General features: G+C 38.7%; 1 protein-coding gene across 13 annotated transcripts in view; it reads right to left on the bottom strand.

The window, feature by feature from the left end:
- Positions 1-26644, bottom strand: part of LOC307145752 (band 4.1-like protein 1) — a 69399-nt gene that overhangs the window by 5642 nt on the left and 37113 nt on the right. For 2 of the 13 annotated variants that reach the window (XM_079849237.1, XM_079849230.1), the window contains exons 4-18: positions 17283-17387; positions 15624-15666; positions 15458-15533; positions 14067-14285; positions 13228-13315; positions 12466-12630; positions 11327-11424; positions 10380-10555; positions 6918-7114; positions 6367-6405; positions 5350-5385; positions 4470-4622; positions 2622-3866; positions 1373-1423; positions 381-770 (exon numbers count right to left, since the gene is read on the bottom strand). In XM_079849237.1, the coding sequence (XP_079705363.1) occupies positions 381-770; positions 1373-1423; positions 2622-3866; positions 4470-4622; positions 5350-5385; positions 6367-6405; positions 6918-7114; positions 10380-10555; positions 11327-11424; positions 12466-12630; positions 13228-13315; positions 14067-14285; positions 15458-15533; positions 15624-15666; positions 17283-17387 (3081 nt within the window). The remainder of the gene's footprint in view (positions 1-380; positions 771-1372; positions 1424-2621; positions 3867-4469; positions 4623-5349; positions 5386-6366; positions 6406-6917; positions 7115-10379; positions 10556-11326; positions 11425-12465; positions 12631-13227; positions 13316-14066; positions 14286-15457; positions 15534-15623; positions 15667-17282; positions 17388-26644) is intronic. The other 11 variants (XM_079849232.1, XM_079849235.1, XM_079849236.1 and 8 more) reach the window with 11 other exon arrangements.

Raw genomic sequence — 26644 nt, 5'->3', positions numbered from 1 at the left:
GATCAAGTCGAAACCTGGGAGTGATCATGAGATTTAAGAAACACAGAGCCAATCAAATGAATTTAGCAGCATATGGTGAGTCATGGTTCAAAAGAAAAGAATAAGAAGCAATGAAAAATATAACACAATTGTGAAATGAAAGAAACCAAACCTGAACTGACTGACTGAACTATGGAGGGCAGCATCAAATGGAATGGAATTAGCATCAATCAACAACTCAAATTCCAATGCAATTTCATGCTTTGCTTTGATGCCCTGTAGAACGCGAGAAAAAAATAAATGGGACGTGATTGCATTCATCAGCACAATATGCACATTTACACTAACCAGTGATTGGGTGAGCCAGCAACTTTGCTAAAAGAGAAAGGATGCTTGTCTACCTCCGGTTTACGTTCCTCCGGTGGCTTCTGTTCTACAACGGGCTTTGGTTTCTCTACGGGCCTCTGAACTTCTACATGTTCCTCCTCAGGAAGGTAGATAGGATCTGCTCCCAGTATAAAGGCTGGATGAGTGGGACGGTCAGAGAGGCCAAACTCAGCTGAGAAGTCTTTCTCCCCCAGCTCAGTCATGCCTCTAGAAAATTCCTCCATACCCGTTTGGAAGTCCATGAGCACAGTGAAGTCCACCTCAGCCTCCAGGCTGGACGTTGAGCTAACGGTGATACTCGAGCATTTGCGCTCAATGCCCAGGTGAGTCTCCTTCAGGTACAGAGTGTCTGGGTCAGGGTCATCTTCTGATACTGATCCCAAGCGTCTCTCCCAGGGCTCTCTCTGAAGAAGCACAAAAAGAGATCTTGGTGCAAGGAACCAGCTGTGCTACAAGAGCAAATGTCGACTGACAGGTAAAACAAGGCAATATAATGGATGTTACATCTTCTTCACATGACAAGAATGAGACAACATTGTGGTGACTGATGGTTAACGAGTCTAGTAGGGATGCAGAGGTTAGTTCAACTCAAAAGACTAGCTGAAATGTCAGAAGTGTTACATGTCTCTGAGGAAAAACTGAGACTAAATTTTCACCCTAGGGTAGAATACTGCACATCTGTATTTCTATGTCATATAATATTCCTCTGTTGGACATTTGTATAGACATTTTTTATGACTTCATGTTAAATTCATGCTAAGTGTGGCAAGCCTAGGACTTGCTAAACAGTGCCAATGAATCAATGCATGTGGTGGATGCATTAAATGACATTTCTGTGTAGGACTGTTGTGTAGGATGGTTCGGATCATGCAATCATGCTGTGATGATGAAAGCAAAAGACAGAAGGCAAATTGTAGTGCTTATGTATACAAAAAATGTGAAAGCCAAAGATTTTGCAAGATTTTTAGCAAGGAGGTAGCAGTGGATGAGTGGAAAAATGAGGCACCTGGGCTTCCTCCTGAGGCTCCGCATGAATTGCTGGAGTGGGAAGGGGCTCCTGGAATGTGAGATGAAATAATAGGAAGAGCAATGCAAAGTTAGTGCACTGAAATTTGAGATAACAGGGAAGGAGCCCAGACTAGGCCCTGAACCAACAACCAGACATTTATATAACTGATCGAATACACTGACTGACACAGATACAAATGAGAAGTCTTTACAGTGTGAACTACAGCGTACAGCACATTGCACCACAACAATTGAAAGTTAAAATATATTTTGGCAGCTGGGTGCAATTTTTTGCACTAAATGCCACTAAAGAGCCTTTTAATCAATCAAACCATTATCAAACATCATGATACCCAAAGAGCAGTTTTGCAAGGTTATTCGTCAGGCTCTTCTAGTCCAAAGTCTTTCTACTGCCAGAACAATGTTGCATCAGCACTTTTTCTTAATTTAATTTCTTTCAGTTTCAATGTTGAGTGAAATAAGGTAGCATCTGCTTTGACAACAACAGTTGTCTATGGAAACTGCTGCTCAGTGGGTGTTTGCATAAAAAAAAAAGAAAAAGCCATCAAGGTTCCCTGCAGTTTGTTGAAAAAACTGAACAATTTCTTTCCCAGCTAAGTCAAAGAACAAATGCAAAATCACTAATAATGAAGCTGGGTATATTATTTTCTAAACAACAGCTAAAACCATTCCTTGTTAAATCAACTTTCAGAGCCCTTCTCATGAACAGTACCATGGCCATTTTTGAAAGTCTTGCAGAAGCCCTTTTGTTTGCAAAAATGGCACTTTAGCATAACAGTATGGTGCACAGGCCTTTAATTCCTTGCAACAACCATTCCCTACATGCCTGGTGAGAGGGAACCAGAGAAAGAATGTTGGAAGGAAAGACCGCATATCAGGTGGAAAGTTAGTGGAACGGAAGCCTGAAGCTTAAGCAATGGAGATTATGTGGAAGATCCTAAGTGTTTCTCAAATGCGCAAGCAGATGTTGAGCTGTGCAGAGGACGGAGAGGAAAAGAAAGTGGCACATCCTCATCCAATCAGACAGCGGTTATAGTACATCATACTTCTATCAGCCAATAGTAAGATTAGACAAAAAAACTACTATTCTGCTCATCTCTCCTCAGAAACAGGTTTCTTATGTTTTACCGACATGTGCATTTTACAAAACTATAGATATGGATGTGCCGTTTCATGCGATGCTTTAGTTCCTGTGAGTGACAAGCAGATTATCAAGCAGTTGTTACCACTGGTTTCCTCTTGGAAGTTTCCATGGTGGAGCTCTTGTGAAGACTGTTGCCAGAATCGCTTTTGGTGATTGGTTTGGTACGTGTATCTCTTGCCCACTGGGATTTTACAGGTGGGTATAAAGGGGGAATCTGGTCAAAGGCTGGAAATGCTGAATTGGTGGGAAAGTCAAACATAAACAATGGATCTTCAAAAAGAAACTGATCTTGTTCGATACTAAGTCTGTGTTCTGCACTGTTCTTGAGATCTCTTAATTGGGGCCTGTCTTGGACAGACTGTCGGTAATATTCTCTTACTTCCCTAATGTGACAATTACTCATCCAGTCTTGCTTGGAAAAAGTTCCAGTGCTTTCTAAAGCTGCAGAATTTCTGGGCTGCAACAAGCCATCCAGGGCATTATCGAACCCAACTTGCTCTTCCTTAGAGTTGGTCCCTTCACTTTCTTCAAATGATCCCGAAATGCTCTTCTCACTTGGTTGTCCTTGCAGCTTGGCTCCTTTATTGCCTTTCAACTTCTTCGACCTCTCAGGCTTCAGCGGAACGATTCGTTTCACCTCAGACTGTGATGTGTCGCTTGCGGTAGAATCGTGTCTCTGGATTGTTGAGCCTTTACCTTTAGGATCTGGTTTAGACATTTGCCTTTGTAAGGTAGCTCTGGTGTTCTCGGATTCTTTTTCACAGGATTGTCTCTCCCATCGGCTTTCATTATATCGATCTCTCATATATTTGTCTATGGCTGCATTGGGAGAAGCCTCTCCGAAACTTCTCTCTACATACCTTGCCAAGTCTTTATTCGTGGTCTCGTCTTCTCTATTGGTTACCCCCATGTACTTTTTATCAACCCAGAGTCTCTCTGTTGCATATTCATCGCATCCATTTGTATGAATGACATTCTCTGACAAAGATCTGTCCTGCGGGTGCCCATTATCATATGCTCTCTCCTCCACTGAACTGGCGCCCTGGAAATGGTTGTACCTTAAAGCAGGGCTTTTAGCACGATTTCTCAGGGGTTTCTCTGGTGATAGGATGGTTTCTGTTGAGGTCCTTTTTACTATACTTTGTTTTTCTCTCGTTTCACTGTGTGTAGTGATGGTTTGTTCTCTCATTCTGTCTTCTGTCTCTCTGTTGAATCCAGTGGCTAATGAAGCTACTCTAGGACTCCTGCTCTTTTCGTCTTTTTTACTGAGGGGCAGGTCTCTTTGAAAACCATCTTGCTTCTCAATCAATAGGGACTCCTCTGAGGCCTATATATCAATAGAGTGAACAGTTTCAATGGCCTGTCAATGCCAACACTCCCTCTACTATAACTTGTATAGCGCATATCTTTGCAATATGAATCAGACAAAAACGTATAAGACAAGACAACAATTTTTGATCTGAGGAGGGAAAATTCATGTTATCAAGTTATATGTAAAATGTTGGATGGATGTTTTAAAGTTAAACAAAAGGGAGACATTTATGTACATAAGAACTTAAAATGTCATTTGCTTTTATTATCAAGCAATATCATTGTCTTTATAAGACTAATTAAAGAAAATGCGTTCATGCTGTGTTCAAATAAACCACTCCAGCCAGATTCTATTAAAGTTCAATACTGCTGCTAGCACTTGACCAGAGGCATGACATGAAATGGTTCAACAGCATCCACTTAAAGAGAGATTAGTCACATGAAAAAGAGTGCATGAATAACGAATCAAGCATTTGGCACTAAATCCGAGACTGGTACTGACATAAATCTGAATAATCCTCATCAGGAATCTTAAGGCAGAATCAGTATAATTTTTTAGCATCTTTCTTTTTAAAAAGTCACCCCACAATACAATCCCTTGCAGGTTCTATTTACTCACAGATTTTTTCTCCGGAGTGCTACCGGATGAAGCTCCAGAGAGACGTTTCTCTCTGTGGACCAGTTTGCTGTTGGGCTCTCTCAGCGCTCTTTTCAGCTCATTGATGCTGGCTTGATGTTTTTGCAACACATCCTCTGGTTTATCCAGGAACTGCTATAAAAACAAACAGGTCAATCGGTTGAACCACTTACCTCCAGCAATTTCTTAAGTGAAGGCTTTCTGGAGACCTGCACAGTTGTTTAAAAAATGTTTATCTAACAGAGGTGGGTACATACAGTAAGTATGTAAATGCAAACATCAGGCATTTGCTCATGAGAATCTTAAGTGTAGTTCTGTTCTTAAAACAAATGAATTCACCTCCCAGTTATAAATGTATGTTGAAATAATAGAAAACTCGAATAAACCTATATGAAATGCCACTGAAGTGCAACAAGTAATATAAATAAAGGTATCTGTTCGATCGCTTTAGATTGGACATTATTCCTTTATTCAAGAGAATATTTTAGACGAAACATTTTACTCTAACACTCTAAAATACTGTGCATAGTAAACAACCAGACATAGTGTCGGGCCACATCTGGTACATGTGGATTCAACATGTACCAGACATGGGCCGGATCTGGGCCGACACTATGTTGCTGTCTGGGCGTTGTGATGCCTACAAATAATAACAAATTGAACCCCTGTCTAATGCCAAAAAAAATCACTACATCTTTTCTTCAACATTTAAGACAACAAAGCAGCACATAAAACATGAAACATGCTGGTGTAGATAACAGATGTCAGATGGACTGCATCTTTGCTCAGTTTTCTGTCACTTCCACTAGAAGACAATTACAGAGAGTGAATGCTCAGGCAGTTGATCGATGAGAAACAGTACCTCCTGTTTAGGACGTGGGGCCAAGTCCTGGTCCGACTGGGATAAAGGGGTGGTGGGGAAAAGGGTATGTTGGTGCAAGCCAAGGAACGGAGGAAGAGGCAAAGTGAGGTAGTGGAGACAGAGAGGCAGAGCATGGTTGAATTCATAAAGCAGGCAGCCAAACAGAGAGAGGAACTCTCATACAAACATCGATGTTAGCCATGGAAGTACAGAGAGTGAAAGCGGTTGTGCCACTTCCTCAGATTCAGTGTTTTAAAGCTGTCTTAGTCACATAACATTGAGCAACAGTGGCATCAAGTTCAGTGACATAAATCTCCTGATCTTTCTTTTCATTATTCATACATGTCTTATGAGGTGCAGACAGGCATGTACTGGAAACCATCCGTGAGCATGGATAAGCGATACACCAATGACATCCCTAATCTCTACAAAACCTCTCCAGAACAAATCAAAACATAAACTGTTCTGCAAGTAGTCTAAGTCAACTCTGCAAGTAGGTGCTAAGTCTAGACTAACCTGGAAGTATAGAAAAACGTAAGCTCTGCTAGAACAGCCTAGTGGCAAAACAAAAGTAATTTCAGAGGCAAGTGAAGTTATTCAAATTTGACATTAGATTACAAAGATTTTTTTTTTAGATAATGTGCCCTCTTGAATCGCACGCAATACGACCAGGAATGTGTATTAAGGAACTACAGAATCAGCAGTGATTTCCTATTGACTTTAAGTAGGAAAAAAGAACAACGACAATCATAAAAATATCTCCTTTAAATAGTTCAAAAACAACCATTATACCAAGATGATCCAGCTGTTAATGGTCTCATCCGGTTCTCAAGAAAAGCCATGAAGGCTGGAAAACTACATGATCTGCCTGGTGGCTAACAACACAGCAATCACGTTGCTATTTTTTCGAGGCACTCTAAAGCCATGCTAGCAGTGTGTATGCAGATTTAGAGTGCAATTGAGACAATGACAGACAGACAATTAGACACACAGATAGATAAATCACGCTAAAAATACCTCCGTCTTAGAGTCTACAGGAGAGCTTGACTCCTCCCTCTGTCCGCGAGAAGAAGCGAGAGAGAAGCGATAGTTAGAGGACAGCAGTGAAGTGTTAGAAGCAGGGAGAACAGTGCAGAATCTGAATTAGACTGAGGAAATTAGCAAATAGGGAGAAGAAGGTGAGTGTTCAGGCAGATTTGTAGAGAGGTTGGAAAGTTAAATTCAAAAGCATTGTTAACAAAACAGGCAGGCATAAAAATATATTTAAGATTAAGTCAGGGGCAGAGAAGAAAGCCAAAGGTGGGAAAAGGTGTCGGAGTGGAAGACTTTTAATTAGAAGGGACAGCAAGGGAAGTGTTAGTTTAACTTAATGTGATTGGAATTCTTGAAACTACAGTGGTTGTTTGAATCTGCTAGGAAGAATATTTACATATTGCCACCCATAACGCAGAGACAATATGAACTTAAAACTGCTTCTTTCTCATAGAATACTTAAGTAATTTATTAGAGAAGGGAAAAACACAACTATATGAAGAAGCTGACACTAAATATGGTTGTGTGCACAGAACCTTGAGCTCCATAGTCTTAGAGGGAGTGGAGTCACTCTCTAATCGCTGATCTTCAGCTTGTTCATGATCTTGGTCCAGGTCCTGATCCAGACTGGGGTCCAGGTAGTCCTGGTCCAGCTCATCTCTCGGAAGACTAGGCACAGGCTCGCTACAGGTGTGCTGGGAGAGTCTGTCCATAGTGTCCCCTAAAGCTGACTCTGAAAGAGATACAAAGAAATAAAGCATGTAGGGTTAGAAACCCAAGTAGAGGTAGACATTTCACTTTCTAGAAGCCTGTTCCTCCACAGCCCCCTTCAAATCTAAAAGGAAAGTCTCAAGTAGATGACCTCACAAGTATAGAGTGGGGTCCAAAAGATGTGATCACAACAAAGTCACAGAAATCAGTTTCAGACCAGGCAGCTTTCTGTTGATCAACAGGGGTCAACTCGAGTGACAAACTTGAACACGAGCAATATCTGCATGGGGATTGGCAGATCATCCCAATTCCTAGTGATTTAACTGGAAATTCCACAGAGCAACGTTACATGATTATTTTAATATGCAAAACTGTTACCCAATCATAGCAGTGGGCGTTTACTTCCAAGTCTTGAGTGAGACACGGCCATCAAAATGGAGTGTTCGAAAGAGAGGGTCAAAAACAGGATAGAAAATAGCTTATTACTTCTAAATTAGGATGATTTTCGATGTAAAAAATCTTGATGAAATTATAAGTGGATCTCATAAAACATACAATTTAAAAAGACATCCCTTTAAGATGTTCTGCAATTAATGTTTGTTTTACAATTCAATGCTTCACTCCAACCACAGGCGCCGATTTATGTTTCTGCTGGTGGATGCCCACACTCCATACACACACGTTCAAACCAACCAAATATAAAACACATTTCCATGAGCAAATGATAACTGGGCTAATTATACACATACGCAACAAATGCCCCATAAAACATTTTAATATTCTCATTACTCAGTAATTAATTATAGCCTACTGTTAGTTTTTCAAGAGTACGCTACTGTAATTTTTTTCCTTTTAATGGTGCGCTTGATGAATTCATTACACAAAAATTGTCTTGTGAGGAGAAACGCATGGACTGCAAATACATTACCAACCAAACAAAAGCACATTCTATCCACGAGTGCTTTCGTGAGTTGCACTCTCGCTGATATCTGATGATCAGTAGCAGATCACTAAATAAAATAATTAAATAAATGCCTATTTACAAAAAGCACTTTACTCAAAAATAATGAAGTAATAAAATAACTCGAGAACTGGCTGACTAAAATCAGTATGAAAACGCTATCTCTTGAAACAAAGGTAAGCCTAAATCCGTAATTTCTTTACAATTTAAATGTACACTGTTAATTCATCAGTCAATCGTGAAAGTCTAGTGGTTGAAATCTTCTGGCAACATTAAATCCAGGAGAGAAGACGATTCTAGAGAAAGAATAAGTAGAGATTCATGAGTGCACAAAGTTTGAGCGTGCGCACGTAACATCTGAACGAGAGCAGAGCCATGACTGTATATTTGAGAACGCGCGTCCAGTTTTGTGCAACAGTGAAATAAATCAACCTGCGAGTGAATCCGCCTCTCGACATTTTACATTGAAATAAAGCCATAGAAACAACCTCAAATAACTATAAAATGAGAAGAAAGTCATGTCTGAAAGCTGCAATCATTTTTTTTTTAATGGTTAAAATGAATAGAGAATATCTGGTGTTTTCCCGTGGGTGCTCAAAAACTGTTATTTTTATCATTTGTAATGAAAAGTCAGTGTCAAATCTTAAAACTGCAATTAAAAATGCTTTTTTTACTTAATGATGTCACACTTTCATACCTCACTGTAGTTCTTTCTAAAAACAGATTCACTTTACAAGCATTAATTATAAAAAAGAGTATTTTAGCAGGAGAATGTGAAAGCTTTCAGGTGGATATCATTTTCACTTGGGTAATGGGTAAAACATTTGTAGACTAAATTAAAGGTCAAAACTTGAGGTACAAATTCAAGTACGATTTGGACAATTAAAGGGCCCCTATTATGGATTTTTGAAAATGACCTTTCATGTAGTGTGTAATATAGCTCTAAGTGAATGAAAACCTGCAAAGTTTTAAATCTGAAAGTGCACCATATATAAAGTTATTGTCTTTCAAAAGTAAGAGTCGACTCTGAGTCAATGAAATGAATTGTTTTTCAAACGAGTCATAAGCCGTTTCGTTGTGATGTCAAGACGAAATATTAGCATATTGCCTGTCCACTTATTGCGCGCGCAGACACCAGGGAAAACTTGAACCTCAAACAATGCAGCTGATTCCTGTGGACACTGGATAGCGTCATGTCGAGAAGACGCTGTGCTCTACAATGTGAAGGTAAAGCCAGTTTTTTTTCACTGCCCAAGGACGAGCATGTGAAGAATCAGTGGTTAAAATTCATCTTTACCATGATATCACAGCAGTATAATCCTAAACTTTTGCTGTGTTACCTTGACGACTGCTTCTCTCTGCTTCTTCTGCTCACTGACGACTGCTTCTCAAATCTCGGAGTTCAATGCAGGATTCGCAAACCGCTTGCTCTTGAAAGATGGTGTTCAAAATACTTAGTTTTGAGTTTTATATTGTGTCTCCTGCTAACTGGCTAACTCACGTTATCACTGTCTTACTTAAATACTTCTGCTAATCAGTTGTGGGCCACTATTACCTAGTGTGTCTATTAATGCAGATTGTCTGTCGTTCTCACTACTTTGAGGAAAGATTAAGCATGGATCAAGATTTCTTTTACCAACATTTATGTTACATCAGTCATTCACGCTAGAGCTCGGCTAATGTATACATACACTGTTATTGATACAGTTTCCACGTGTTCACCGCAATATATTACAAAAATACTCGGTAAATAAATTAGTACAAGTAAAATAATCGATTTGTTGATGGACATGCACTTGTTAATGCTCATGGTGAGGAATTACAGTTGCAACATCTCATAATGTACCTCAAACTGAGTAGTGTTTCACTGAGAAACACTGAGTCCTGCTCGAGTCGTCCTTGCGATGGAGGTTCGGGTTGAATAACTAGTTCTTCCAATGATTCATCATCGGACTCGCGCTCGCATTGATATAGTAAAATCAACGTCATTGTTCGTTACTGTGTTTAGTTTACAGTGTAGGAAGCCTCAGGACAGCTGACGTTGTTATGGCAATGGGCGTTTTTGTTTTCAACGCGCGCTGTGCGCGGTAAACCAATCACAACAGACTGAGCTGTCTGGCCAATCAGAGCAGAGTAGCTCGTGCAAAGGAGGGATTCAGAGAGATTGATTCATTTGACGAGTCGTTTGAGAATCATTGAAAAATGTGGTGATGTGCAAATGTATATTATGAGGAAATTTGTTTGAGGAAAAACATTTTTTGACCTTTGATGCATGCATGTGATGCATTAATTAATATGATGATCATAGTATCAGAGAAATACTTACCACCATCTATGCTGCGGGACAGCAGATACCTCCTACTAATTGATCGTTCAAATTGAGGAGCTGGCCTGTCAATCAAAGCACTGGCCTGGCGAGTCTGGGCTTGGGTCCGCCCACTGTAGCGGAACTTCGAGCCAATCACAAGAAAACCTTTAGGGGGAGGCTCAGGAGAGACCAACCTACAAGAGAAATACCAGAAACAATGTTAGAAGAAAACATGTAACATGACAAAATGAGAGTGGATTAAACATTTCAAGTGTCTAAGCCCAAGTCAGGCCTGTCAGCACTTTTTAATGCCGTCAATGAACAGAGCTGGAGTCAAGACCAAACACTACAAGACCAATATTACATACTAAGATCTGAATTAAGTTCTTAATTAAAAACTTGTTTTCAGACTTAGACCATGGCGCCAGGTAATGAGACTTTTTTTGTGCTCTGCAACGTCAGACCCTGTGTTTTTTTTGTCCGATTAAGCATGTTGAATCAGTCGGTGTCCGTGCTGTCGTTGAGAGAGAGAACTCTGATTGGCTTTTGGTTTGAATTGGATTTTCCCTGAGCATTCCGATACGCAAAAATGTTCATAATGACATGGCCATCTGGAATGAAGTGTTCAACATGATTTATATTCAGAATGGTAAGCAAGCACCGCTTTGTTTACTTTTTTTATATCCACAGTCCTAGTTTCGGTTTCTCTTTCTGTTCAACCCCAACTTTTTTGACCCAGATGCACACGTCACGAGACGATTACACAGTCTGCTTTCGTCACCGCTAGTTCTTTGATGTCATTTTGGTGTGTCATGGCCAATAGGCCAAGGTCATGTTTAAGCGGAGACTCCAACTCTGTCAATGAAGGTACAAAGAAACAAAACAAGACCCAACACCTGCATTCTCACAAAAAAAATGACTGTGCCCAGTGTTGTGGCAATGGTTATAGAACAGTGAGCGCCTACCTGAAAAATGTGTGGTGTTCAATGCAGACCTTCCACAAGCGCTTAGAAGCACGGTGGTTGGGAAGCTTGAAGCCAATGGTGCTCTCAAACTGCTCGTACTGGGAGTGCAGGGGAGTGTTGGCATGTGAAGGGGAGGAAGTGGGGGGGTGTGAAGGGAAAGCAGAGTTGTAACGTGTTACTTGACAGGAGATTTGACGAGGTGTAAAATCTGTGTGCTGCTAAAGCTCAGATCAACCGACAGGGCACAATTCTGCATGCCTTTATTTATCCAAACAGAACGCAACCAGAATTTCTAAAGAATGCTGCAGAGAAACTGCATAAGAATGAGAGTAAATATTAAAATCTAAAAGATCAAGGTCCACAGAATGGAGCCTGTTATGCTGATAAGATGCTGAACAGTGAAGCATCTTGAATAAAGGCGTTGAGATATTGTCGAGCATTCATATTTGACCCTCGCACATGTCGTGCAGAGTCAAAGAAATACCATGCTTTTGTGACAGACAGAGTCAAGAATCCAATTGTGAGAGGAAAATCAAAGAAAACAACCCTGTAAAAGCACACAGCAGAATCCTTAAGACTTCTAATAAAGACTTCTGCAACTTATTGTGCCTTCTTTCTTTCCTCTCTCCGCATTGAATTCTCTCCTAACCTCATCTCTTCTCATTTGCTGCTTCTCTCTCTGTCTCTGTGCCCACTAGGCAAAAAAAATTTCACAGCTCAGCCTAATGTTTTAAAACCCTCATCCTTTCCACACTCAGCAAGCTAGCAAACACTAAAGAGCAGAACCTCAAACAATATAAGTAGTGTTTGTTGAGACATAATTAAAGACATTTTTTAAATGGCGTAATTAGAAATGTGCTTAAGAAATATTTTATTTCTTTGGTGCGAAGCGGTGGAAGAACACCCACATCAGTCTTCAGAGCACTGTGTAATTTGAAAGCCTGAAGAGTGATTTCAAATACTCGAAAAACGTCCCATTCTTTTCTAATAAAACCACATCATGCAGATTATCCGCCCATTTTCTCGCCCACAGCATTTCTTCACCCACAGTCTTCGTACGGCATCCTTATCTAGCTAATGCTTGAACATGCATCTACAAGCGAAATCTAACAAGAAAAACCTGGAAAATCTCAAAAGACCTTTTTCTCTACCTCTCCAGGTCGGATTTTGATGTAGAAGTTGCTTCTCTTGTAGGATATTTTGAGGATCTTGGGCCAGGCGAATCGGTTGATACGCAGTCGGTCTCTATAGATCAAGAGTCCACTGGCACACACTCCCAGCATGATGTCAATGCCTTCAGAGTCCTTTAAAACGCATAAACACAAAAAATCTCGATGCTTAGCTTTTCAGTCACATTTCAGTTTCAGACTCTCAATGGCACACACCAAGGGGTTATTGTAGGATTTCATCCTATGAGATCTGAGCCTGTAAAATTGCAAAATTGGATCACAGGTCTGTTCTAATAGGGTTGTGGACCGCAGGGGAAAACATTGTTAAATCCCAAAAATGTAAATACAAATAACCATATAATCATGCAGAGTTGGAATGGCAAAATAAATAGGCTTATCTTCTTTCAAAAGCCATGAGAAAACACTAACAAAATCTCTTTTTGACATCAATTTCTTCTAACTTGCAAAGGGCACGTCCAATCAAAATTCAAAGTATTTTGATGCAAATTCGTATGTCACTTGGTTATAGAACTACTACAATTCCCATTTCTGGCGCAGTGCGTGTTTCATGTGTTAGGCTGGAAAATCATTTTCTTTTCTCGTTGTTCTTTTCAGACCCCCTGAACGGGAACTAGAATCACCTACACACCAAATATACAGTTTAGGATGTACCATGTACAACACAGACACTTCAATTCAAGCAGTACTATTTCATAAATCACAGCATCATACCTTAGCATGATGGAGATCAACGCCATACATGGAAAGTTTCTTGGCGTTCTCCAGGAAGTTGATCTCAGCCTCTGCAGGACTCATGCCCCTGGGCACAGGTCATCATTTTGAGAATTTCATAATTAAAGAAACTGCATAAAAACATATGTTACATGTTGCGGAATATTTGAGCTATTTAATTGCTTGTGCTGCTTGCTATCAGTATCTGTAATTAGAACTTTCAATTTAATTGAATCTGTTCATTTAGTGTTTATTATTTAGTGTATATTTATCATCATTATTATTATTATTAAGTGATACAAATGTGGGGAATTATTTATGCATCCTGATCTGTAATGAAATTTGGTTACACTTTACTTTAAAATGTCTGTGTTTCAGTGTAATTATACATTTAAGGACTGAGTAATAATAATGAACTACATGTACTTACTATAGGATTAGGTTGTGGTTTAGGTTTTTAGGTTAGATGCGTGTAATTATTAAATTCAATTAAATTCAGTGTTACCAGGAATTTTCAAACCGTTTAAATTCGGTACTTTATCTTGGACAAACTAACAAATTTGACTGCAAAAATGGCTTGCTGTGGTCTGGGTCAGGATATAAAACTATATATTAATTTATTAAGATTCTAAAGTCTATTCAATGCTTTAATCGTCTACCATAATAATGTTATGTCTTTAGGTTATCTTCATTTTGGGGACTTTCTCAGCAAACACTGATAAATGTGATTAATTGGGATTGTTCCAATTAATTAATCAGCATATCATGTAATTAATATGACTAAAATGAATTGACAGCCCTGGAAACGACTGCTCCCTAAGCAGGCCAGCTCTTCTCACCTGTAGGTACGGTGCAGCTCCATCACCCTCTCCTCCAGCTCACGGGTCTGATTGGGGGCGAAGCGAAACTCGCTGATGTAGTCTGTCCCGTGTTCCTCTGGGTCATAGTCTCCTAGCTCAGCCTGAACGGCGTACGAACCCAGCAGAGCGTGAGTGACGAACGAGCAGGGCAAACGACCTGACAGTATGTCCTCCCTCAGCTGCAGACACAGGTAATACCTGTCCATACAAACACACACACAACCAAAGTTATTTAATCGCTTTAAATTACATTATTAGTGGTCATTTGCCTTTATATATTTTATTTATACCATACATTAAAGATACAAGAAGAAACATATAGATAAAAGACACGAAAATACACAACGGAGGGATATGCGTGCATGTAGCTTGATCTAACATGTAGTACTATATTTTGTATATAACAGAAATTCTATTTCAAATGTAAGTATTTCAAGTGAATTAGTCTTGGAAGTCTAATACGTAATACATATCAGGGTTGTTATAGTTAACAAAAACTTTACTTTTTGTTACTTGAAATAAAATAAACATTAACTGAAAAATATATTTTTTTAAATCTTACTATATTAAACTTATTCATTTATTTTGTCTAGTTGTTTAGACAAAAGTTCTCATTTTCATTTAGTTTAACTTGATGTACTAAAAGAACTAAAACTAGAAGAAAAAAAAAACTGCATGGACACATATGTACAAAAAAAACTGAAAAAAATTATATTGTAAAATAAAAATAAAAATAAAAACGAATTCAAAATATTATTAGTAAATTAAAGTATATTAGTATCTCACTGATTCGTATAAATAATTTAACATTTAAATTAAATTAATGAAATACTTTTACATTACACTGAGGACAATTTATAAATTATTCTATAATATGATAATATTTGTAAGAATATATATTGAATATGATATATGAATATAGATACATACTCAAACACATAAAATATATTGTATATATTATTTAACATTATTGTTATTATTATTATTATTTATTATTATTATTATTATTATTATTAACCATCCATCCATCCATCCATCCATTTCTTAAAACTGCTTGTCCTATGTAGGGTCACAGGGATAATAAAAATAATAATAATTATTATTATATACATTTTAATTTAATTTAATTTAATTTAACATTTTCTCCAAAATTAGGTTAATGTGGGTCCATTTCCTTAAATAGTGCCGCTATCAAAACATCACAACCAGCACAGCAACACTGGCTCAACCAATGACGTGAGTTTCGGGTGGAATTATCTGTTTTGCGGACCAATACCAGACAGTGGCAGTGTTCGGCGAACGTTTTTAAAGACAGTCTTTATTTTTGCCACAGAAATTACACATTTCAGCTTGAACATGTTTACACTCACCGTGTGATGTCTTCAATCAGCTGAGACGGATCGGGAGGATAGAATTTGACAGCAAAGGAGAAATGCCAGGGACCCACTAAAAACAATCAGACACAAACTCACATTCATCATCAGATTCGGGCAACCAAGGTTACAGAGCCAATGTATCTTATTCTCCTACACTTACCACGGATTTGTTTCTTGATTTCTTTTGAAGGATCTAGCCAATTCTGAAAGAGAGAACAAAAATTCCTCTATCAAGCAGGTCACACTGATAAGCAAATGCCGCAGTTTCAGCACAGTCTCCTCCACGGCAGGAGCAATCACCTCATACATATTCTGTAAAATGGTCAGTGCATTAATATTCTACAGCCACAGGAGCACTAAAAGAGTAGATAAATGTCATCTCTGGCGCACCGCACTCCAGTAAGGTCACCCAAAGCCTGGTGACACACGAAAACATTTAATGCCAGCTCATCTCGGTCCAGAGGAGATGAAAATAACTGCCTTACTCACATCTCACAGTATCACTAATCAAATCAATAAATGACCACTGATATATGTAAAATATAAAAGCGAGAGAGAAATTGTCTCAGAAACTACTTAAAGATTTTTCCACTAAAAGCTTGGTTATTTTTATCTGCCCACCCGGCCTGCAAATGTCTTCATTCTGTAACATAAATCTTCTACATTACATATGAAAAATGGCCAATTTCTGTTCCTGCCTTTACAAGTTTCTCTGACAAACCTTGCACTCTCCATAGGTCTCGCTTCCCATGCTTGATACATGTGGCTTTCAAACGGAAATCATTCAAACTGCAGTGTGATCATATTTGTTGGCCTGGGAACAATCCCTGCTGATCACAGCAGCAGGCACAAGAGTCTCAACTGGGAAAAAGAGCTAAGTGGAACTAGACTGGGATAGCCGTGGGAGTGCAGGCAGGGTCATTATGGCTAAACTAAGACTGGGGAGTTCCTCAAGAACATTTCAGTCAATCAAATCCTGCCCCTAACAGTCTCAGTCACAAGGACTCTCAGAGCCCCCTAATAACCACAGTACCTCAACCCATGTATGTGCACGACAAAGCCAGTAATGCTCTATTTTTAAATAAAGAGGTCATGGTAGTGGGAATATAAAATATATGGATGCTCTTGTTAGAACGAGATCTTGCATATTGGTCAACATACCCTGTTGTCTAGTTACAAATGAGGAAAAGCATTAGATTGCTTTGGATGTTTGCATTTGAATACAAGTTAACAATCAAGTTAATCACGTAAACAATCAGTATATGAATCTATAGCATTACCATTAATAGGACTGTTTAAATTAGGAATAACAAAAAAGTGTCATCAGAATGTGCTCTGTTAAGTTACAGCAATTATATAAGAGAAATTCTGTACTCCGAGTGTTTGGCACTCATTGTAATTTATATGACAATGTTGATTTATTTGGTCTTGGGAGAATAGATCTGCTACGCTGCTGCTGCTGCAAAGCAAGTACAGGACTTGCTACGGCCAATACATACATGACACGCTGCTGTGAGCAAGATATGCTGCTGCTTTACGATATAACGTACATGAATTACCCGTGGCAGATCTATACAGGTGGAGCTGGGAAAGGTGGAGGGTTTCTGAAAACAAGCTGCAGCTTCTACAGCAAATGCTGAACAAGCATTTGAAGGTTGAACAGCGAGCTCATTGGCTACTGATACAGCAGGAACCAATCAGCTGTGCCCAACAGACAATGTGATTGCAAGCAGATTGAGTTCAGAACCAATCAGCCAGCGCCATCTAGAGTTTCATGACAGAATTTTGTATTAGTACAATGGGAGGATGTAACTCTGACCTTTTGGCTCTCCGTGTCACTGAAGGATAGACCGAAGTAGTCCTTCTCCAAGAGGTTGAGATGTTCACATACCGCATCCAGCAGCACTTGTCCTTTGCAGAGCTTCTTTACACAGAGATGAAGAAGAACAGAGAAAGAGCACAAGAGAAAAAGGACTGATTTAGTGTTTGTCGTAGAAAACACCCCCTTCCGATTTTAATCCAAGTCGGGAGCATTGCTAGTCTCTTTACTGGGGGAAAGTAACCTTTCCTTGAGTAAATGATGGTACCTGGATTTCTGGATGGTACCTGGATTCTAAAGCAGATTAGAGCTGGGCGATAATATAGTTTACATTTTGAGGATACAAGCAAGCAAGCAGTTGAGATTTGCTATATCTAGAATATGTCAGGTATGCATGTACGCAGATAATGTTGAATATACTTATTTATACCATGGTATGTCTGAATACTGAATTCTGATTGGCTTAAAGGAGTGCATTCAAACCGTTTAATGCACAAGTAGTTCCAATCAGTTTAATCACTGTGATACTAAAGGTACACCATGTAACTTTTGCACTCTAGCGGTTAATAAACAAAACTGCATGCATCTCTCACACACACACACACACACACACACACACCAATAGAAGACCTTGCTATGTTTCACTTGAAATAGTTCAAACAGTACAGCCATTGTGCGTCTCTGAGCAACACGGTTTCAGTTTCGCTACTGAATGAATCCACTTTTTTGAACGAATCGTTCTAATGAATGACCCAACGACTCCCTCAGTCACTACAGCCGTTTTGAACAAATCGTTTGACTGAATGATTCAATGGCTAACTCGGTAAGACAATGATTTCCTGCCACCTACTGGCGGTTTTAGTATAATTTAATTATAGCTGAGGGACTAAGGGACGAAGATTGAATGCTGTTTTTGTTTTCGGTCATGATTATAACATAGACCCCTTTTGCGCTGACGTCACAGTTACGTCACGGCGCTAGCTGGAGGCAAAACAAAGGGAAAACTGGAGGCGGCCAATACAAACCAGCACAGATTCGGCTACATAATAAGGAGCTTAACTTATTATTTTTATTAATAAATGTCATCTTGTTGTGTTGTTGGGTTCAAGAATCGATGAAAAATGAGTATGCTGTATCTGGAATTTTTATTTCTAGAAAATATTAATATCATTAAAATTGCACCGTAATGTCACTCTTTTTACATTGTCGTCTTCTTGGCGCTGGCTAGGCAGAACTGCAGATCGTACCACACAAGTCTTTACTTGACCATTCAGCACATAGTTATAGGCATCTAAAGATTGATATGCCCTCAGTTTCTCTTTACCCTCGGTTTCTCTATCGTGTAGGTGTAGAAGTCAGGCCACTCAACCGGAGGTGAGGTTAACGTTAATCCTGTCAGATCGTCCATCCATTGAATGAGCGTGTACGGTTCAGACAATCTGGTTCCGTCCGTTAAAATTAACTTTTGCAAATAACAATCACGGTCCTGGACCTTCGAAATCAGATTTTCTCCAGTCACTGTTAAAAAACAAGCAAACAAAACTTGCAAACTAACGTTAGTGAAGCGGCCAGAGGGATCGTTCTGCCTCCACCTAAGCTCCGCCCACAAAAAAACGTCACCATGTTTACCAACTGAAAAGGGGTCTATAGTGTAGGCCCAGATCCAGCCCACATCTGGTACGCATTGAATCCACTTGCACCAGATGTGGCCCGGATCTGGGCAGACACTATGTTGCTGTCTGGTATAGTTCTGGTTAAAGAGATAGAATGCATTTATAAATAGACCAATAAGAGCAAAATATAAGATAACATTATAAATATAAGAGAGATAAAGTAGTTGCAGTCGCATTGCATACAATGTTTTTGCCTATCTTTTTTTTTTTTCAGGAGAAAGGTAGGGCATCCTGCTGTTTCATTGAAAAGGGCCTTCGAATTACAAAGACACACACTCTCTCTCTCTCTCTCTCGTGATAATTCTTTCAAATAAATGTTGTAATTCATTCAGATAAATCTTTACTACTTTTCTTTGTGTCTGATTTAAAGCGTGCAGAATGTGACCATGATATAAGCGTGATAATCCACAGCTAAGTTTGCATAACTCAATTTTAATGCACTCCCATACACACATATAACTTAATATAAGTAGCTGGGCAATTATATGTGTAAATATAAATTTAATTAGATTACAGTCAAGAAGATAAGATTTCTCTTCAGTCGTAGCTAAGCATCTGTGTGCCTCTCTGACCACACCCAGTTATTCTGCACAAAAGAGTGGCATATGCAACTCGCTTGAGACACCAGCTCTGGCTTTGCCTTTCTAAAGAAACACTAAGCACTCGCCGCCCAGGGAGCCCGTTTACCCGCGGCGACAGAGATACAGCGCAGCTGTTTCCATGGCAACAGAAGTGGTGAGGTTTTATGTGTGCGAGTCTGTGCATGTGTGTGTGTGTCGCTTCCCTGGCCTCTCATGGCTGAAGCACAAGGTTTTTTTTAAGAGGGAGAGAGAAAGAGAGAGTGGGTGTGCTACCATACAAAGGCTTCTTAAGTTAGCTAGGGAGCCCCTCAATTGCAACAGAACATTATTTTGGTATGTAAAGGCAATTTCACCGTTTTTACTCCAACATAAATTCACGTGAAAGACTCAATTTGAATGGATCCCTGGGTGCAGAACTGTACTCGGAGTTCTGACTAACATCGGTATATTGTATTTATTGCCATTGGTGATTTCAGGCGGTATTGTACTTTCACAGTTTGCTTCCATCAGCAAGGCTCGTAATGAGATGTGCTCTGTTTGTATCTACAGTGTAGTGCAAAGATTTTTTTTATTGATGATGTGACAGAAAGAATAAATGAAATGTACATTAACATGCTTTGGTACTTTAGATCTATTAGACTCTTGAGATTGTACTTCTCTCTTTGATCAACTCAAGAATAAGCCATTGTTTCAGTGGAGTCATCAGATATTTAAAGAGACAGTTTATCCATCCTCACTCAAATCATTCCTTCATCTGTGGAACAGAAAACAAGATATCTAGCTATATTCTCAGGCTGCTTTTTTCCATACAATGAAAGTGAACAGGTTATTATTATTGTAGTTAATAAACTTCCCATCATAACTGTCACAGCAATATATTAATATCTTAAAGTCCTCCTGTATTCAATAATTTTATCCCCTTAAAACTCATCTTTGATCACCAAAATGAAATATTTAAAAGGTCCATGAATATGCTAATTAGACCTGCCTCCACTCGCTCACACCAGCTCATAGATTCACTCGGCCAACTTACTGAGATAAACGCTGCACAATGGTATGGCTCTTTACACATAGCGGTAATTAATATGATTAGCCTTTTGCTTGACTATGTTATCAAACAGCTAATAATGCTGCTAATGTTACACAAACTATGTTCCCATTCATTTACTCACCCTCGTGTGTGTGTGTGTGTGTGTGTGCGTGTGTGTTGTATGCATACAATTTGACAGCACTAACAAATAAACAATTTATAAAGAAGTAGGTCAAATGGCCAACAAACAATAGAAAAATCAAACATTTTATTTGATGAAAACATGATATTGGTTTAAAATGTTTAAACAGTTGTAAAATTGTTTTTAGGCTTAATTTGTGTTGATATGGTTTATTAAGCAATTTATCCATCCAGATCAGTGAGTGGTAACTAAACTAAAACTAAACTAAACTAAAACAATAAAAAAAACATTTTAGCTACTTAATATAAAATAAATGTTAAACTAAAATAAAATATATTAAAAAATGAAACTTATTTTATTTCAGCTAGTTGTCAGGGCAACATTTCTCACTTTCTCAGCTTGATGTACTAAAATAACTAAAACTGAAATAAAAATGTATAAAAAATATAGATTTGTAAAAAAAAAAAAAAAAAAAAAAAATTAAAGATAGGGTAGGCAATTTGTTCCATAAACACTTTTTGTTATTCTAGTTGAAACTCTCTTCACATCCTGATAGCAATCAATAATAGAAGTGGTCTACATATAAAAAAACAAATGACACGTCGTAATCGTTACAAGATAGCAAACCATGACGTTATACCCGGAGCTGTTCACGTCCTCAGACTCGGATATATGCATTTCTATATCAACACTATCAACTCTGAAATTAATCTGAAACATTCAAGTGGTACAAGAAAGAGCTCTGTAAGTTGTTCACATTCATTATTTTCGTAATTTCATGTGCCGTCTTTCGTCTCGTGAACCTTTGCAGACTCTACTGTGTGCGTTTATATGTTTTGAAGGAGGCGTGGCTTTGGAGACGCTCTAAAGGGATGGTGGGACTTCATGCTTTTAAAGTTAGCTTGCTATTGCTAGCCACTCAAAATTGCCTACCCTACCATTAAATGGAATTAAAGTGGAAAATATAACACAAAACCATAATTCAAACTATTAATAAAACTGTAATAGTATCTCAATGATACTAAATAGACAGTGGCATACATGTAATGATTCACAAAGCATGGCCATAAACACGCTTATGGGCGTTTGAAAGCAGCCACTTGTGATTCAACATCCAATTTTATTTTCTTTTATGGAAAGGAATTTGAATATTGTATTTTTCTGTGCTCTATGGAAGAAAGAAAGTCAGGCAGATTTGGAAAAAGCTGAGGGTGAGTAAATGAAGACAAATTATTAAAATCAGGGTGAACTTTAGCCAAGGGTGACAAATACACAAGCCTGGTATACCCTCCTATGAAAGGCTGAAGTATTATTTACTCCATGGGACCACCAACATGACACAATTATAGATTTCCCATCCTCCTCCCCTTCAGTGAAGCGTACAAGACTGGAAGTAGAGGCAGCCTTTGACCTTTAGATTGGACAGTCTGTCTCTCTTGCAGTAGTGTTGCAGCATCAGTAATGGCACACGAATGGGACACACTACCAGAGAGAGCTACGGATAAGACCCCAGAGAAGAGACATGTCTGAATACACCCTGGAAATCCATCAGCCAGCAGACCCCCGGGGCACACAGGCAGACATGGCACTGATCTCAGAGCAGTATGTGGCACTCCCTGGAGAGCTTTTTACCTATCAATGAACACCCTCCGCCCCCATCAGCCCACACTAGCATTCATTTCTCATGTGCTGAAACTCCCTGGAGCACTGCAGCGGGGGAACATGAAGCTGCAAAAATTTAGCTGTGAAATTCAGATGAAGGCATTGAAATGTGAGGTCCAGGGATCATCATTGTGAATTTTTTTTTATATACATATTCCTATTGTCAATACAGCTGGTGGTTGGTATGGGTCAAATAGTGTAGTTTCAGTAAAGTTATTTATTTATGTGTATAAAATACAAGAAAAATGTGCAATTACTTCTTTGAAGGAGATATGAAAATAAACTGAATTTAATTCTTCACTCCAATTTACATTTTTAATTAAATTAAAACATATTGCAGGGATTCTAATTTGCTTTTGTTTTGCTGTTAAATTTTCAAAAGACAGGTGACTAGGTTCACACATGCTCACTTGAGTAAAGTGCTAAAATTATGTATTTTCATAGTCAAGTCAAGTCAAGTCAAGTTTATTTATATAGCGCTTTTCACAATACAGATTGTATCAAAGCAGCTTCACAGTACTAAATTAAAATAATACATCAATGTTTGTTTCTAGTGGAAAACGTCCACGTTTGGTAATGCTGATCAATAGTATTGTTGATTGATTAATTAATAAAATATCCCCAACTGAGCAAGCCAAAGGCAACAGTGGCAAGGAACCGAAAAAACTCCATCAGGTGACCTGATGGAGAAAAAAAAAACCTTGGGAGAACCCAGGCTCAGTCGGGGGCCAGTTCTCCTCTGGCGTCTATGAACTAGAGGTCGGATTTAACTGTAAAATTAAAAGTATTATATGAATGCCTGGCTGAAGAGATGCGTCTTTAATCTAGTTTTAAACTGGGAGAGCGAATCTGAGCAACGAACAGTATCTGGAAGACTATTCCAGAGTTTTGGAGCTAAATGTGAAAATGATCTCCCTCCTTTGGTGGACCTAGATATCCTAGGTATGACCAAAAGCCTCGAATTTAGTGATCTTAAACTTTATAGGTAACCAATGTAGTGATGATAAAATTGGTGTTATATGATCATATTTTCTTGATCTAGTAAGAACTCTAGCGGCGGCATTTTGGACTAACTGTAGCTTGTTTATTAAGGATGCAGGACAACCGGCTAATAAAGCATTACAGTAATCTAGTCTCGATGTCATGAATGCATGAACTAACTTTTCTGCATCAGAAACTGATAGCATGTTACGTAGCTTAGCAATGTTTCTAAGGTGGAAAAAGGCTGTTCTTGTAACATATGAAATATGATTTTCAAAAGACAGGTTGCAGTCTAGTATAACACCCAGGTCTTTTACTGTAGAGGATAAAGTAACAGGACATCTTACTATGTTAAAGTTGTAGTGTGAGAGGTTTTGTGGGCGTTTTTTTGAACCGATGATTAGTACCTCTGTCTTGTCTGGATGTAATAAAAGAAAATTGCACGTCATCCAATCTTATAATCTTTAACACACTCTGTCAATTTGGATAATTTAGCGTTTTCATCTGGCCGTGATGAAATATAGATTTGAGTGTCATCAGCATAACAATGGAAACTAATTCCATGTTTCCTTATAATATTTCCAAGTGGCAGCATATATATTGAGAATAACAGAGGGCCTAACACATATCCCTGCGGCACTCCATAGTTTACTGGAGTTATGATCGATTTTTCTCCATTTAAATAGACAAAATGGTAGCGGTCAGATAAGTATGATCTGAACCAGCTTAATGCTTGTCCTTGAACACCAGTATAATTATGTAGTCGATCTAAGAGTATTGTGCGATCTATAGTATCGAACGCAGCACTAAGATCAAGTAAAACTAGTATTGAGATACAGCCTTGGTCAGAAGCTAATAGTAAATCATTTGTGATTTTAACGAGCGCAGTTTCAGTGCTATGATGCGGCCTGAATCCTGACTGAAACTTTTCATAGATGTCATTTTCATGCAAGAAAGAGCCCAGTTGAGTGGATACAACTTTTTCTAGTATTTTAGACATAAAAGGAAGATTTGAAATGGGTCTATAATTTGCTAGGTTATTATGATCTAATTGTGGTTTCTTAATGAGTGGTTTTATAACTGCCAATTTAAATGTTCTTGGAACATGACCTAAAGATAAAGATGAGTTAATAATATTGAGGAGAGGCTCTTCCACTACAGGTAACACTTCTTTCAGTAGTTTAGTGGGTATAGGATCTAATAAACATGTTGTTGTTTTAGATGAAGTGATAAGTTTATTTACCTCTTTTTGTTCTATAGTTGTAAAGCACTGTAATTGTTCTTGCGGGGTGATAGTTGAGGCTGAATTATAAGGCGCAATTGAGGACTGAACGTTTACAATTGTGGTTCTGATGTTTTCTATTTTCTCAGTGAAGAACTTCATGAAATCATTGCTACTAAACTGTAACGGAATATTTTGTTCAGGTGACATCTGTTTATTTGTTAGTCTAGCCACGGTGTTAAATAAAAACCTAGGATTGTTTTGGTTGTTTTCTATTAGTTTGCGGAGGTGCTCAGCCCTGGCCGACTTTAGGGCCTTTTTATAACGTGACATACTGTCTTTCCATGCGATTCTAAAGACCTCTAAATTAGTTTGTTTCCATTTACGCTCTAAATTACGGGTTTTTCTCTTTAGAACATGCGTAGTATTGTTGTACCATGGTGCTTTACTTTTCTCTCTGACCTTTTTTAATCTAATGGGTGCAACAATATCCAATTTTCCAGAGAGAATGGTGCTCATAGTGCTAGTTAATTCCTCTAGTTCATCTATTTGTTTGGGTTCACTGAGCAGCTGAGACAGATCAAATAAGCTATTTGAAAAATTATCTATGGTGGATGGAAGGATTGTTCTGCCTGATCGATAACGCGGCGCAGCATGATATATTACAGGAGTACGTAATATGCAAGTTACCATGTAATGGTCAGTGACATCATCACTTTGTGGAATGATGTCTATATCGGTTGGATCGGTTCCATGTGATATAATTAAATCGAGTGTATGATTAAAACGATGAGTTGGTCCGGAAACGTTTTGCTTGACCCCAAAGAAGTTTAATAAATCTGTAAACGCAGCCCCTAACGCATCATTTGGATTATCTACGTGTATGTTAAAATCTCCAACAATTAATGCTTTATCGACATTGATTAATAGGTCTGAGAGAAAATCTGCAAACTCTTTTAGGAAATCAGCGTAAGGCCCAGGCAGTCTATATACGGTAGCCAAGGCTAGAGATAATAGGGATGTTTTTCTAACATCTAAGAGCGTAACATTTAGTACAAGTACTTCAAACGAAATAAACTTATAACCCGTTTTCTGAGTAACATTGAGAATATCTCTATAGATTGTTGCAACACCGCCGCCACAACCAATCATACGAGGCTCATGCTTATAGGAGTATCCTGATGGAGTAGACTCATTTAGACCGAAATAATCATTTGGTTTAAGCCACGTTTCAGTAAGGCAAAGTACATCGAAGCTATTATCTGTGACTATTTCATTTACAACAACTGCCTTAGGTGTGAGTGATCTAATGTTTAGAAGACCTAGCTTTAGAAATTGTTTTTGTTTACAAATAGCAACATTTTCTGTTTTAATAACAATTAGATTTTTTCTAGATCCTGCAGTAGATTTATTATTTGATCTCACTAAACGAGGAATAGACACAGTTTCTATGCAATGTTCTACACTAGTATTTATATCAGTTAAATTGGTGCAGCAGAGACTGTGATTTGGACTTTTGGTTACTAGTCAAAAGGTATTTAACATTTTGGAGATGTTATCCGACAGAAGATCCGCTCCGAATCTGCTTGGGTGTAAGCCATCAGCACGGAAAAGCCTAGGACGCTCCCAAAACAGATTCCAATTATTTACAAAGAGCAATTTCTGCTCATTGCACCATGACATTAACCATTCATTTAGAGCGAATAATCTACTAAACTTGTCATGTCCTAGTCGGTACGTGGGAAGCGGTCCTGACACAATGATCGTTGTTTCAGGCGATGTGCTGCGTACCGTATCGATCAGAATCCTGAAGTCTTTCTTCAGAACCTCCGTCTGGCGCAGCCTGATGTCGTTCACTCCCGCGTGCAGGACCACAGTTCCGACGCACTCGTCACCGTTCAGAATCTCGGGAACGCGAGCAGCGATTTCAGAAACACGAGCACCAGGAAAGCAGTGACTGTGCACCTTACTTTTACCTGACGTAGCGTGTACGTGCCGAACGATGGAATCGCCGATGATGACAGCATCGCGTTCTGTTTCGCGAAGAGGGGAGAAACGATTTTGGGTGGAT

Source organism: Squalius cephalus (genome assembly GCF_949319135.1).
Source record: "Squalius cephalus genome assembly, chromosome: 18".
Taxonomy (NCBI): domain Eukaryota; kingdom Metazoa; phylum Chordata; class Actinopteri; order Cypriniformes; family Leuciscidae; genus Squalius; species Squalius cephalus.
This window is presented reverse-complemented; position numbering and strand designations above follow the sequence as displayed.